This window comes from Salvelinus alpinus, chromosome 4 (genome assembly GCF_045679555.1).
Source record: "Salvelinus alpinus chromosome 4, SLU_Salpinus.1, whole genome shotgun sequence".
Lineage (NCBI taxonomy): Eukaryota > Metazoa > Chordata > Actinopteri > Salmoniformes > Salmonidae > Salvelinus > Salvelinus alpinus.
Genome location: NC_092089.1, coordinates 55,690,784 through 55,707,293, shown reverse-complemented (window position 1 = coordinate 55,707,293; position 16,510 = coordinate 55,690,784). Strand labels below are relative to the sequence as shown.

The following is a 16,510-nucleotide window of genomic DNA, read 5'->3' as shown; positions in this document are numbered from 1 at the left end:
GACCGAGGCATGATCTCACTAAGCCGCTTGTATGTACTTCTGTCCTTGATGCTTCACTGACTAAACATCAGCCAGTCGACTCCCACTCTAACAAACATTTTAGCCTTATATTGGCCTAAGTGAGAAAAAAAGTACTTCTTGTTTTATTATTGCAGATGGAGCGCTACCGTCCTGTAGGTTTTCGCTCCAACCCTAACCTAGCGCACCCGATTCTAGTAATTAGCTGGTTGATAAACTGAATCAGGTTATTTATAACTGGAGTTGGATTGAAAACCTACAGGACGGTAGCTCTTCAGTAACAGGTTTGGAGAGCCCTGTTGTAGACTGTTAGGCCTGCTACGCCTATAGGCCTACAATCTCAAATCGTAAATGTAGGCTATGACTAGGCTTATAGACCCAGGATTGGGTAGGTTACTTTCTAAATGTAATCCGTTACAGTTACTAGTTACCTGTCCAAAATTGTAATCAGTAACATAAGTTTTGGATTACCCAAACTCAGTAACAATCTGATTACTTTCAGTTACTTTCCCTTTAAGAGGCATAAGAAGAAGAAAAAAATAACCCTTCAAAAGCATTTGGTGTGTCATCATAGTGGTCTCTGACTTGGGGTCAGACTCGTTCAGGTTTAACAAACTTAAACTTGTGCCTTTTTTCTAAGATAAATTGAATGTCAGTGGGAAAACAGAAACGTGTCAATGTATTTTTTGCAAACATCCCTTCGACATTTAAAAGTAACAGAATAGGTAATAATTGCGTTTTTTAAGTTTCTGTAATGTGATTAAAATATTTTTGCTGGTATCATAAGTGATTACAGTTCTTTTTTTTGTAATCAGATTACATGATTAGGCTACATGTAAATCAGATACTCCCCAACTCTGTATAGACACTGTGTATAGGCTTACTTCAGACATAAAATATTGATTTCATTGTACTATTTATTATACATTGTATTTATTACTTATTTTCCTTATATTTGAATCAATTAAGAAGCATATTGAAAGCTACATTTCCAAAGATCATACTTTTAATGGTTTCGATTTGAAAAGTATACTTAGGCAACACAACACTAGTCTTGCCTATATAACCAAATTCAACACTGTCCTTATAATGCATTACGCATGACGTTCACTTCTTAGCCACTGTGGAACGTGTCTTGAGTAGGCGCAATTGAATCATGGTATGCAAACTTTGGCAAGAGTTAGTTAGCTAGGCCTACAGCTAAAATCACCTAAGCAGATGCAATGCTTATTCAAATATTTTAAATGTTGTCTGTTTCTGTTGTCTGTTTCTGTTTCTGTTTCTGTTCCTTAGGCCTTTTATGCATCTGCCTTGTGACGCACAACTGTATTAATCTCTTACCGTCATTGTTTGACATTGTTGTGGTGGTCCAACTTTTTGTTTTATCGTAGACGTTATATATTAGTGTAGTTCTCCATAATCCAAACATGTTCAATTTGGTATTTACAAATTACATCAACAAATTGTTCTACTAAACCTAAACCAAATAAAATAGTTCCCAAACAAAAATTTGAAAACTCATACCTTTTCAGACCTGATTTTCATAGGTCTGAGATGGAAGCGTTTCACACACGCACATGCACACGCATGCACGCACGCACACACACACACACACACACACACAAAAGGAGTCCAAAACAACAATGACATCATAGCCAATGAACCGCGTTCCCATAGTTGGACATTATGCATTCCTGTTTTAAATGCATACTCCAACTATTAAACAATATATTATCACAAATTGTGTTTTTTTTATACAAGACTGCTATGTCTAGCTTATAATGTAAACAATTTGAGTCATAAGTAGCTTATTACTGAAAGTTATTATTTTAAGGTTTACACCTTCATATGTTCATGGCGCCAAGACTAGTTTGATTCTGTTAAATGTTTATTGTACTTAGACTTATATTTGTATTGTCATACAATACATTCCAGTATTGTAGAGCATATGTAACGCAGAGGAAAATGGCATTCTATCACCGACATTGTATACAAACAGATCACGTAACACATGCACACTCAAAGTACTGTCAGTGGTACAAAGCATGTATCTATACAGGTTCACAGTAAAACATGCTTTCATTCCATGCAGTTTTGGCCATAAAAAATAATTAAGTACTACAATAAGTTCAACAATGCAACCAGTACTGATCATCGCAATAAGTCTCAGTTACTCTCATTCGGCTATTCAATATCAAGGAATTCATTTCATATCTCATAGTATAAACCTAATAACATAATAAATACATAACAAATGTAAGCTATAGGCCTAATACCTCAAACCAAACTTTATCCTTGAAGAAAAAAACTTTTCGCCCCATACACTGAACGCCCAAAATATGAGAATGCCCACACAATTATTGTAAGTATTAATAACATTTAATGTCTGAAAAAGTAAAAGTACAGTAAAATACAATAAAATACAAACACAATTTACTCAAAATAAATAGACGAAGATTTAGAACCGTATTCAAATATAAATTTCACAAAAGCATTTGAAGCATGCATCACTCGAATGATCTGCAATCACGATATTTATATATTGGTTTAAAACATTATCGTATTAATATGAGTAAATGCCTTACAGTTCCATTGAAAATCTCGGCCAGTGCATATCCCCTTTCCGTTTTCCATGCAGCACTCTGTCTCTCATGTTTCAGAGGTGCCGCAGCATAACTCGCAGTTCTCTAGAAAGGGGTAGTGTTTGTTGAGACACTGCAGCGTCCAATGAGAGGGCTGTTGCCAGTAGCAACCACGTCCATCAGCCATTTCTGTCCAATGAACAGCGGGACGAGGCGGGGTGCAGGTGCGCGCCGCTGAGTCCACTTGGCAGAGTGCCTGGGAGACGCCTGTGGCAAAACAGTAACTGTCAAATGCAAGGTTCCTTTAATAAGAGCGATCAGTCCGGCTCCGAGAGTCATGGCGACCACAGCGTCTAATCATTACAATATCCTTACCTCCAGCGCATCCATTGTGCACTCGGAGCCCGGGAGCATGCAGCAAGCATCGGCGTACAGGGACGCGCAGACCCTGTTGCAGAGTGACTACTCATTGCAGAGCAACAGTCACCCGCTCAGCCACGCGCACCAGTGGATAACGGCACTGTCGCACGGAGAGGGAGCTCCGTGGTCAACCAGTCCTCTCGGCGACCAGGACATCAAACCCGCGGTGCAGGGCACCAGAGACGAGATGCACAGCTCCAACAACCTGCAGCACCAGCACCAGCCGCGACCGGCCCACCTGGTGCACCAGTCGCATGGGAACCACCACGACGCCCGAGCGTGGAGAACTACCGCAGCCCACATACCCAGCATGGCAACATCCAATGGCCAGAGCCTTATTTATTCACAGCCCGGATTCGGCGTCAACGGCCTGATTCCAGGCAGCGGACAGGGGATGCATCACCACAACCTAAGAGACGCACACGAAGACCACCACAGCCCGCATCTCAGCGACCACGGCCACCAGGCGTCCCAGCACCAGCAACAGAGTCACCACGACCATTCGGACGAGGATACACCGACCTCGGACGACTTGGAGCAGTTCGCCAAGCAGTTTAAGCAGCGGAGGATCAAGCTGGGCTTCACTCAGGCTGACGTCGGACTCGCCTTGGGAACGCTGTATGGAAATGTGTTTTCCCAAACCACTATTTGCAGGTTCGAGGCCCTGCAGCTCAGCTTCAAAAACATGTGTAAGCTCAAGCCTTTGTTGAACAAGTGGTTGGAAGAAGCGGATTCCACCTCGGGCAGCCCAACCAGCTTGGACAAAATCGCTGCACAAGGGAGGAAAAGGAAAAAACGGACCTCTATCGAGGTAAGCGTAAAAGGGGCTTTGGAGACCCATTTCTTGAAGTGTCCTAAACCCGCAGCGGCGGAAATTACTTCCCTGGCGGACGGTCTACAGCTGGAGAAAGAGGTGGTGAGGGTTTGGTTTTGTAACAGGAGACAGAAAGAGAAACGGATGACTCCTCCCGGTGGACCGCTTCCTGGAACGGAGGATGTGTATGGGGACACACCGCCACATCATGGAGTCCAAACACCGGTTCAATGAACAATAACGGACCACTATTAGACTTTTCCTGATTTGATTTATCCTGAAAACGATATATATTTCACTGGACTATGAGCGATAGTGGGTGTTTTATGTATAATAATAGCCTAGCCTATGGCATGAGTAGGCTACTTACACAATATCTGCATTGAATACCATTCAAACCCCAAATATCATTAGCAATGGAGTGGAAATTGTTTTCTTCAAGAGCTAAGAGAACACATGTTCGAGGATCTGCCTTGCAATGTGACTCGACGCAGTTTCAAGGTGTAGCCCTATTGTGAAAAATATTTGGCGTAAAGGGAATTATCGTTTAAAACTAGGCTCGAGATTCTTAGCTAAAATGGTTTACGTTCTCGACTTTTCTAGTGTATTCAACACATGGCGCTGCGTAATCGTCATTGTTTTGTTCTGGACATGTGGGTCCGACAAGAAAAGTCATCAGAGCTGCATTCGACAAATATAGCCTAAACGCCATTTCTCTGTCCCAGACATGCAGCTGGGGTTGAGCATCGGCTGAGCAATGTGTGAGGGTTGATAATCTGTCAGTCATATTTTTCCAGTTAGTTTTGACATTCAACATTGCTTTGAGGCGTTTAGGCAAATTATTATGGGCGAAAGCTTTATTATTTTGCCTGTTACTTGTTATATCCCTATTATTATTATTATTGTCAAGAGCAGTTCGAAGGACCTCCTTGAATAATTGATACCACATAAATCGTATGGTTTTGATATTCCGTTTGAACGCACACAAGAACACATCATCCTCCTCGTTCTCTCAATGATATCAGCACGTGCGGTTCTAAACACAAAAGGCTGCCAACACTGAGCTCCGCTCCACGCCACGCGGCCAGCAGCTAGCAGTCAGGTCACGGAAGGGCTACGTGGCGATGGAAACCTGGCACTTTTCTAGAGCAAGATATATCACCAAGTTTCACAGAACATTGTGATCAATTTTGTAAATATTGTATAACTAAACAGTCATGGCTTAGTTCCTTCTCACTGAGGCACTTTTTTTCTTTCGGTGTTTTCAAAACAAAAACAGGTTTTAGCTGTTTATTTTTTTATTCCAAATGGTTTTGACACAATTTTAGGTTTCAATAGCCTACCTTGTATTTTTATTTAAAGTTATTTGTAGCTGAAATTATGCTTGTTGTTTGCAGTGTAATGTGTTTGAGACGCATTTTATGTTAAATTCAGAGGCATTTCATTGATGTGAATTCAATTGGATTGGCAGAATTGACTTCACATGTTGTCCTGTCATTGGCTTTCAATAATGTCCACCTGACATATTTTTGAATCAAATATATGCTTTAAGTAATTATGTTCTAATTGATTGGCAACTAAATAATGAATCAGCCCACAGATTGGCAAAGGAAGGCGATATGCTCGCTGAAATATATTTTATTTAAAAGATGTATTATTCCTTTACAAAAGGAGATATTTAAGTAGCCTACATTTTATATCAACTTTTAAAAACAACGTAGGCCTTTCGTCAAAACAAGTCACCTGGCACCACATAATAATGATAATAATAATAAGAATAATATATTATTATTTTATTATTTATCATAGGTGAGGATTTTATTTTATCCTTACCATCTTTCTTTTGTTTTGGTATCATTACGAAATGGGAATAATTATCAAATACTTTAATTTTATTATTTTGTTGTTGAGATTGAAATTTATTCTATAACGACTTTCTATAGATGACACAAAGTACAATAGATATATAAATGCCATCGAAAAGGCTTATGGAATATAGGCTAGTCATAAGGGGGGAGAGATAGTATTTTTTATTTCAGCGGGATTGCCATAGCCTATACCGTCAATGCTACGTGTATATACATGTTTTCTGATAACCATATGGCTTGTTCTCCGTAGCTTTGTTTCATTTTATGCAAATTGTATCCAGGGACTTGTGTTCTTCTCATTTGGAAGCAGCTTGCCTAATCTTACTTTTTTTTTAAAGAAAAAAGGTCATGGCATTGATCATATTTCTTCTGTAGCTTGAATTAATCGACCAATCTTACAATTCTCTGAAAATCAAACTGTGCGATGTACAAATTCGATGTTTTGTTTTGGTTTTGGTTTTTTTCCCGCGTTTGTCACGTTCACTTTTAATTGATCTGGATAAATCTGGGGGTTAAACACGCAGAGATGGTGATAGAAATATGTTTAGGTAATATTTCATCACTTGATATGACATGAACAAAGACTTGCACATTTTTAAATAATGGGGTTGATATTAAAAAGCTTTTTTCAATGTCGAGATCTAATGTATATTTATTTAAAGCTAACATGGAACATGGTCTTTCTGGCTATTTCCCACCATCTTTTTTTATTGTATTCTCATCAAAGGTTTTTTCGTAGTCATAACGTCATGATGACGAATTTGTTTCCTTTTGGGGTTTGCAAGAAGAGAGGCATGGAGTTGGTTAATACCATGTTGAAATTGAGAACAATAAGATTTGAATGTTTATCAGTTCATGGCCATGGCGCATTGTATTATGCCAACCAAATGCTAAGACCTAATTAATGCAAGTTACAGTTTCACGACAGCTATGACATTTCTGTGCATTCGTTCATATTTACTGACTAGACAAACATATTTAATATGAGCAAATAGGTGGTGAGCCTTGGCTATAGGGAAAATATAGACTATAGTCCTATTTCGTTTCTGCACCCTCAACAGCCTGTAGTCTTTTGTAGGCTAAATGTAGGCCTATGTCGAGTGTCCATTCCACAGGTCAAATGGACCACAACACCATTGAGCTCTGTGGACGTATAGGTTAGGGTCAATGAATCCATTTGAACATGGGTTCAAAATAATACAACTGCCCTCTATCGATCACAAGTCCTATTATGGCGTCTCAGTGGGCAGCGTTATTGGCAGCCCATTGAGGACTCCTCCATTTTGAAGTTGTCCATTTTCTTCTACTACTTTTATGACTTGGCAAACAAACTGAAAGGGTGCATACTGCCACCTGTGGTGTGTTGTTTGAACAGGTATGAAGCCAAGGTTGGTGATTTACTGCCAATGTTTGCGCATGACTATAATTCATTGGTTTATCCCTCCTGATCACCCGGGTGGAATCATGTTGACTACTTCAAAATGGTGAAAGTCCTCAATGGCGCTGCACATGCTAAAACAAGATTTTATTCCACAACACTGATGATGGATCAGCTCGTATAGGGATGAAACCACCCATGGCTGCAAATATTGAGATGGCTTATTTTAAATGCGTAGGCCTACCATATAATAATGGACTTAATCAAGATTTGGCAAATGATTCTACACGTGTTGTTAGATATCACGAAATATATTGAGGCATAAAGTACAGACAGTAGCCTAGAATTAACAAAACATAATCAAGGTTTGAGAGTCCTCTATCCAACTCTGTGGTCACAACCCAGATCAGGGCATGGCTTCTCAGAGCCTTCGTAGCGTTAAGATCATCTTTAGAATAATCGTATGAAGTATAGTAGCCGAGCTGTTTCCCAAAACCATCTTTACTAAAGTTGCACAAAATAACACTCGTTATATATTGACGGCCTCAGACCACTCGTAGAACGTCTAGGTGCGTCGTTAGATGCTTTTTTTTTGCCGTTCCGCGTCAAAGAAGATACACAGAAGATCTCTGCTAAACACATAATCAAGAGGTTCATCCGTCTCAATGTGACTGCGGATACGTTCAGAACGTAGGCGACTACAAATAGGCTAGCCTATGAAGCTCATGTCTTTGCACTTGTTAAAAACAAATGAATAATACAACGATGCATGCTTCAAATGAAAGGCTACATTTTAGGCTACGTAGGCCTATATATTTAAATGACATTGAAATCAATTTGATGTTCATTCAATTAAATTATATTCGCCTCAATATATTTCATGATATCGAACAACATGTGCTGGATGATGTGCCAAATATTGATTTTGTGCATTATAAGTCGCTTCAATATTTGCAGCCAAAGATGGTCATATCTATAGGAGCTGATCCATCGTCAGTATTGTAGAATAATTATAGTGCTAAGGTAATATTTGAAAGCTGCCCACTGGGCACAGTCGTCAATTCAACGTCTATTCCACCTTGGTTCAACGTAATGTCATTGAAATGATGTGGAAACAACGTTTATTCAACTAGTATGCCCAGTGGGCCGCTGCTTCTCTTTCGCCACAAATGGTTCTTTCTCTATGTGCTTGTTTTGGAAAAAGTAAATAACGTTGCATCTGGTATGATCGTAATGCTTACGTTACATCACATGTTTTTCTTGACCGGATGAAACATTTTGGTGGATAATATAATCCAATAATTCAAAGCAAAATGCCATATTACATTGCATATTTTAGAAACTTTGAAAACACGTAGATGTCCCTTATTTTTTCAATTTTGTTTACATGCGATCATATGATGATAATCTGAACCAATCACACGTATCAGCCTTTCTACCCACACAAACACTCGATTATTCACAAGTTCAATAACGTTTTGATGTGAAAGGGTGGAAGGTATATTATCGATAGTTTGAAAGTGTTAATGTAACCGGCTCTAATGTAACTTCAATAGTATTGATATTATTAGGTAGGCCTAGGCTACTAACTGTAATGAAAAGCTAAAGCAAATATCTGCGTTCAACAGTAAAGATGGTTAATTTAAGGCGAATAAGCATAGCTTTCCTTTTAAGCAAGGCCTTACGAAATGCGCTCAGTCATTATCCCTGTACTGCGATTCTGTATAGCCTAATACCTTTATGGTTACATGACTCCTTAGTGCCAATCCACCATTAACACCTGATTGATACATTTGGATGGACTTGGCTGCAGGCCGCCTCAAAGAGCCTACGAAAGAAGAAATGCAAGTATGAGAACTGCAGAGCTAGGTCTACATGCCTTCTTCCATAGGGGCCTTCTTTTGGGAATTTTGTGGAAATTGCATATCCTAGCCTACGTGTCAAATTTGTACTATTATTGTAGTGTCCTTCTTTTTTGTATTATTATTATTATTTGTTTACATAGCCGTGGTTTGTTTACTGAGCATTTACTGAGCATATTTGCATATACCAGTAACATGTTTTATTTGAATAAGACCAAATATTCAAAAGGAAAGTGTGCAGGAGCCCACAATACCATTTAAATGTTTTGCATGAAATGCACCGGCCTCTGATCTATCTCGACCCTCACAGAAGCAACGCCTAACTATATTTATTTATAACAAAAAAAACGATGGTCTTGTGCACTTCATTCTTTCACTTGCAGATGCAATTAATACTGCGACATGTTAATTACACCTTCCTCTTTATTTAGGTTGCTTGAAATTTCCCATTAGGCTCGCGCACTGCACGGTTCTTGCATGGTGCTTATCCGCTGCACACAGCTCAAGTTGCGCTGCGTCAATCCTCTGGTGCCATCTAGCGAGTCCTTTGCGGAATAATAGCCTAAAAGGCGGGGCAGTTTATTGTATCCTAGGCCTACACATGGAACACATTCTTTCTTAGAACCTTTTAAATTGATAGGGACATGGCTTTACATATTGCCTACTGCTCATTTCATTCTTAAAGCATGCTTTCATAATGTTCAATATTTGGTACATTAACAAACTCAACACTTTAAGGCACCTTCTCATCAGGCAACATAGCTGGTCTTTCGTAGTGGGATCCTGTTCGGTAGGCCACTTAACATTCATTATGTAGCCTAGGCCTATTTATAATGTATTATAGGCCTCATAATAATGATCAAATTAAGCAATCTTAGGGCTCTATTTAATCAAATCTGCTTTAGCTGACATCTGTGTAGCGGTTGTTTTGACGGTGTTGGAGGTGGAACTGCATTAGAGCTGTCAAATCCACAAGAAGCTCCTGGCAATATACCTAAAGCAGACATTGCCATTGGCTGCACTGAGTCACTTTAAGAGAAACCCCAAATCCCATGCAGCCTTGTTTACAAGTTCAAACACTGGAATGAGAGATGGGTAATATACATTGATTAGGCTGATAGAAATGATGATTATTTTGTTTAATGATTTTAAATTTGAGCGTCATTATTTATATATAGCCAATACACTTTCCGGGTCTGAACTTGTAATGCGAGTGGGACAGGTGTGGCTTCATGACAATGATCAAGAGCAACTGCTCACCAAATTGACAGCTCCAACGCAGTTGCATCTCAGACACCTCCAAAATATCAGCTATGTGGGTGTTGGCTATCGCTGGTTAGTGCTTGATCTGATTGAATCTATGCTGTAAGTTAAAAGCACTTTACATTGTATGTGGTTACTTACCACTGCCAGCATAAATAGAATGGCATTTGAAAAGTAACACTGAACAGTTGTATTTTCATTTAGCAATAGGCTCTTTCTCATATATATATATATATATATATACAGTGAGGGAAAAAAGTATTTGATCCCCTGCTGATTTTGTACGTTTGCCCACTGACAAAGAAATGATCAGTCTGTAATTTTAATGGTAGGTTTATTTGAACAGTGAGAGACAGAATATCAACAAAAATATCCAGAAAAACGCATGTCAAAAATGTTATAAATTGATTTGCATTTTAATGAGGGAAATAAGTATTTGACCCCCTCTGCAAAACATGACTTAGTACGTGGTGGCAAAACCCTTGTTGGCAATCACAGAGGTCAGATGTTTCTTGTAGTTGGCCACCAGGTTTGCACACATCTCAGGAGGGATTTTGTCCCACTCCTCTTTGCAGATCTTCTTCAAGTCATTAAGGTTTCGAGGCTGACATTTGGCAACTCGAACCTTCAGCTCCCTCCACAGATTTTCTATGGGATTAAGGTCTGGAGACTGGCTAGGCCACTCCAGGACCTTAATGTGCTTTTTCTTGAGCCACTCCTTTGTTGCCTTGGCCGTGTGTTTTGGGTCATTGTCGTGCTGGAATACCCATCCACGACACATTTTCAATACCCTGGCTGAGGGAAGGAGGTTTTCACCCAAGATTTGACGGTACATGGCCCTGTCCATCGTCCCTTTGATGCGGTGAAGTTGTCCTGTCCCCTTAGCAGAAAAACACCCCCAAAGCATAATGTTTCCACCTCCATGTTTGACGGTGAGGATGGTTTCTTGGGGTCATAGGCAGCATTCCTCCTCCTCCAAACACGGCAAGTTGAGTTGATGCCAAAGAACTCCATTTTGGTCTCATCTGACCACAACACGTTCACCCAGTTGTCCTCTGAATCATTCAGATGTTCATTGGCAAACTTCAGACGGGCATGTATATGTGCTTTCTTGAGCAGGGGGACCTTGCGGACGCTGCAGGATTTCAGTCCTTCACGGCGTAGTGTGTTACCAATTGTTTTCTTGGTGACTATGGTCCCAGCTGCCTTGAGATCATTGACAAGATCCTCCTGTGTAGTTCTGGGCTGATTCCTCACCGTTCTCATGATCATTGCAACTCCACGAGGTGAGATCTTGCATGGAGTCCCAGGCCGAGGGAGTTTAACAGTTATTTAGTGTTTCTTCCATTTGCGAATAATCGCACCAACTGTTGTCACCTTCTCACCAAGCTGCTTGGCAATGGTCTTGTAGCCCATTCCAGCCTTGTGTAGATCTACAATATTGTCCCTGACATCCTTGGAGAGCTCTTTGGTCTTGGCCATGGTGGAGAGTTTAGAATCTGATTGATTGATTGCTTCTGTGGACAGGTGTCTTTTATACAGGTAACAAACTGAGATTAGGAGCACTCCCTTTAACAGTGTGCTCCTAATCTCAGCTCGTTACCTGTATGAAAGACACCTGGGAGCCAGAAATCTTTCTGATTGAGAGGGGGTCAAATACTTATTTCCCTCATTAAAATGCAAATCAATTTATAACATTTTTGACATGCGTTTTTCTGGATATTTTTGTGGTTATTCTGTCTCTCACTGTTCAAATAAACCTACCATTAAAAGTATAGACTGATCAATTCTTTGTCAGTGGGTAAACGTACAAAATCAGCAGGGGATCAAATACTTTTTTCCCTCACTGTATATATATATATACACATATATACACACACACACACACACTAAACAAAAATATTAATGAAACATGCAACAATTTCAAAGATTTTACTGAGTTACAGTTCATATAAAGGGAAAGGGAAACCCAGTCGTGAATTTCAATGGGACGTGAGCCTACCAGACAAGCTAAATGTATTTATTTTATTTTATTTCACCTTTATTGAACCAGGTAGGCCAGTTGAGAACAAGTTCTCATTTACAACTGCGACCTGGCCAAGATAAAGCAAAGCAGTGCGACAAAAACAACAACACAGAGTTACACATAAACAAACGTACAGTCAATAACACAATACAAAAATATATGTACGGTGTGTGCAAATGTAGAAGGAGAGTTTACACCTAGGTATTTATAGTTGTCCACATATTCATAAGTCAGAACCGTCCACAGTTGTGATGCTAGTCAGGCAGGCAGGTGCGGGCAGCAATTGGTTGAAGAGCATGCATTTCATTTGACTAACATTTAAGAGCGGTTGGAGGCCACGGAAGGAGTGTTGTATGGCGCTGAAGCTCGTTTGGAGGTTTGTTAACACAGTGTCCAAAGAAGGGCCAGATGTATACAGAATGGTGTCGTCTGCGTAGAGGTGGATCAAAGAATCATCCGCACCAACAGCGACATCATTGATGTATACAGAGAAAAGAGTCGGCCCGAGAATTGAACCCTGTGGCACCCCGATAGAGACTGCCAGAGGTCCGGACAACAGGCCCTCCGATTTGACACACTGGACTCTATCTGAGAAGTAGTTAGTGAACCAGGCAAGGCAGTCATTAGAGAAATCAAGGCTATTGAGTCTGCAGATAAGAATACGATGATTGACAGAGTCGAAAACATTGGCCAGGTCGATGAAGACGGCTCCACAGTACTGTCTTTTATCGATGGCGGTTATGATATCGTTTAGGACCTTGAGCGTGGCTGAGGTGCACCCGTGACCAGCTCAGAAACCAGATTGCATAGCGGAGAAGGTACGGTGGGATTTGAAATGGTCGGTGATCTGTTTGTTCACTTGGCTTTCGAAGACTTTAGAAAGGCAGGGTAGGATGGGTATAGGTCTGTAACAGTTTGGGTCTAGACATCCCCTTTGAAGAGGGGGATGACCGCGGCCGCTTTCCAGTTTTTAGGAATCTCAGACGATACAAAAGAGAAGTTGAACAGACTAGTAATAGGGGTTACAACAATGGCGGCGGATAATTTTAGGAAGCGAGGGTCCAGATTATCTAGCCCAGCTGATTTGTAGGGATCCAGATTTTGCAGCTCTAACAGAACATCAGCTGTCTGGATTTGGGTGAAGGAGAAGAGGGAGTGGTTTGGGCCAGTTGTTGTGGGGGGTGCAGAGATGTTGGCCGGGGTTGAGGTAGCTAGGTGGAAAGCATGGCCAGCCGTAGAGAAATGCTTGTTGAAATGATCGATTATCATGGATTTATCGGTGGTGACAGTGTTTCCTAGCCTCAGTGCAGTGGGCAGCTGGGAGGAGCTGCTCTTATTCTCCATGGACTTTACAGCGTCCAGAAACATTTTGAATTAGTGCTGCAGGATGCAAATTTCTGTTTGAAAAAGCTAGCCTTTGCTTTCCTAACGGACTGTGTATATTGGTTCCTGACTTCCCTGAAAAGATGCATATCGCGGGGACTATTCGATGCTAGTGCAGTACGCCACAGGATGTTTTTGTGCTTGTCAAGGGCAATCAAGTCTGGAGTAAACCAAGGGCTATATCTGTTCTTAGTTCAACATTTATGGTAAGGGGCATGCTTATATAAGATGGTGAGGAAAGCACTTTTATAGAACAACCAGGCATCCTCTACTGACAGGATGAGGTCAATATCCTTCAAGGATACCCGGGCCAGGTCGATTAGAAAGGCCTGCTCGCAGAGGTGTTTTAGGAAGCGTTTGACAGGGGTGGTCGTTTGACCGCGGACCCATAATGGACGCAGGCAATGAGGCAGTGATCGCTGAGATCCTGGTTGAAAACATCAGAGGTGTATTTAGAGGGCAAGTTGGTCAGGATGATATCTATGAGGGTGCCCATGTTTACGGATTTGGGGTTGTACCTAGTAGGTTCCTTCATAATTTGTGTGAGATTGAGGGCATCTAGCTTAGATTGTAGGATGGCCGGGGTGTTAAGCATATCCCAGTTTAGGTTACCTAACAGTATGAACTCTGACGATAGATGGGGGCAATCAATTCACATATGGTGTCCAGGGCACAGATGGAAGCTGAGGGGGGTCTATAACAAGCGGCAACAGAGAGGGATTTACAGATGAAGTCAGAAGTTTACATACACCTTAGCCAAATACATTTAAACTCAGTTTTTCACAATTACTGACATTTAATCCTAGTAAAAATTCCCTGTCTTAGGTCAGTTAGGATCACCACTTTATTTTAAGAATGTGAAAAGTCAGAATAAATAGTGGAGAGAATTATTTATTTCAGCTTTTATTTCTTTCATCACATTCCCAGTGGGTTAGAAGTTTACTTACCCTCAATTAGTATTTGGTAGCATTGCCTTTAAATTGTTCAACTTGGAACAAATGTTTCGGGTAGCCTTCCACAAGCTTCCCACAATAAGTTGGGTGAATTTTGTCCCATTCCTCCTGACAGAGCTGGTGTAACTGAGTCAGGTTTGTAGGCCTCCTTGCTCGCACACGCTTTTTCAGTTCTGCCCACAAATGATCGATAGGACGAGGTCAGGGCTTTGTGATGGCCACTACAATACCTTGACTGTTGTTGTCCTTAAGCCATTTTCCCACAACTTTGGAAGTATGCTTGGGGGTCATTGTACATTTGGAAGACCCATTTGCGACCAAGCTTTAACTTCCTGACTGATGTCTTGAGATGTTGCTTCAATATATCCACATAATTTCTCCTCCTCATGATGCCATCTATTTTGTGAAGTGCACCAGTCCCTCCTGCAGCAAAACACCCCCACAACATGATGCTGCCACCCCCGTGCTTCACGGTTGGGATGGTGTTCTTCGGCTTGCAAACCTCCCCCTTTTTCCTCCAAACATAACGATGGTCATTATGGCCAAACAGTTCTATTTTTGTTTTATCAGACCAGAGGACATTTCTCCAAAAAGTATGATCTTTGTCCCCATGTGCAGTTGCAAACCGTAGTCAGGCTTTTTTTTATGGCGGTTTTGGAGCAGTGGCTTCTTCCTTGCTAAGCGGCCTTTCAGGTTATGTCGATATAGGACTCGTTTTACTGTGGATATAGATACTTTTGTACCCGTTTCCTCCAGCCTCTTCACAAGGTCCTTTGCTGTTGTTCTGGGATTGATTTTCACTTTTCGCACAAAAGTACATTCATCTCTAGGAGACAGAACGCGTCTCCTTCCTGAGCGGTATGACGGCTGCATGGTCCCATGGTGTTTATACTCGCGCACTATTGTTTGTACAGATGAACGTGGTACCTTCAGGCATTTGGATATTGCTCCCAAGGATGAACCAGACTTGTGGAGGTCCACAAATATTTTATGGGGTCTTGGCTGATTTTAATTTTTTTCCCCCATGATGTCAAGCGAAGAGGCACTGAGTTTGAAGGTAGGCCTTGAAATACATCCACAGGTACACCTCCAATTGACTCAAATGATGTCAATTAGCCTATCAGAATATTCTAAAGCCATGGCATCCTTTTCTGGAATTTTCCAAGCTGTTTAAAGGCACAGTCAACTTAGTGTATGTAAACTTCTGAACCACTGGATTTGTGATACAGTGAATTATAAGTGAAAATAATCTGTCTGTAAACAATTGTTGGGAAAATTACTTGTGTCAAGCACAAAGTAGATGTCCTAACCAACTTGCCAAAACTATAGTTTGTTAACAAGACATTTGTGGAGTGGTTGAAAAACGAGTTTTAATGACTCCAACTTAAGTTTAGGTAAACTTCCGACTTCAACTGTATTTCTGGCGAGATAGATTTTTAAAACTAGAAGCTCGAACTGTTTGGGCATAGAATTCTGCAGGCTATCTCTACAGTAGATTGCAACTCCGCCCCCTTTAGCAGTTCTATCTTGACGGAAAGTGTTGTAATTGGGGATGGAAATTTCAGAATTTTTGGTGTCCTTCCTAAGCCAGGTTTCAGATACGGTTAGGACATCAGGGTTGGCTGAGTGTGCTAAAGCAGTGAATAAAGCAAACTTAGGGAGGAGGCTTCTGATGTTAACATGCATGAACCCAAGGCTTTTACGGTTACAGAAGTCAACAAATGAGAGTGCCTGGGGGGACACAGGGCCTGGGTTAACCTCTACAGACACCAGAGGAACAGAGAAAGAGTAGGATGAGGGTATGGCTAAAGGCTATAAGAACTGGTCGTCTAGTGCATTGGGAACACAGAATAAAAAGAGCAGATTTCTGGGCATGGTAGGATAGATTCAGGGCATAATGTACAGACAAGGGTATGGTAGGGTGCGAGTACAGTGGAGGTAAA

General features: G+C 40.9%; 1 protein-coding gene across 1 annotated transcript; it reads left to right on the top strand.

The window, feature by feature from the left end:
• Nucleotides 1-1,904: 1,904 nt before the first annotated feature.
• LOC139573986 (POU domain, class 3, transcription factor 2-like) lies at nt 1,905-6,334 on the top strand. The gene has a single exon (XM_071398032.1). It carries the CDS (start codon nt 2,938-2,940, stop codon nt 4,066-4,068), a length of 1,131 nt encoding a protein of 376 aa, XP_071254133.1. The 5' UTR covers nt 1,905-2,937; the 3' UTR covers nt 4,069-6,334.
• The last annotated feature ends 10,176 nt before the right edge of the window (nt 6,335-16,510 follow it).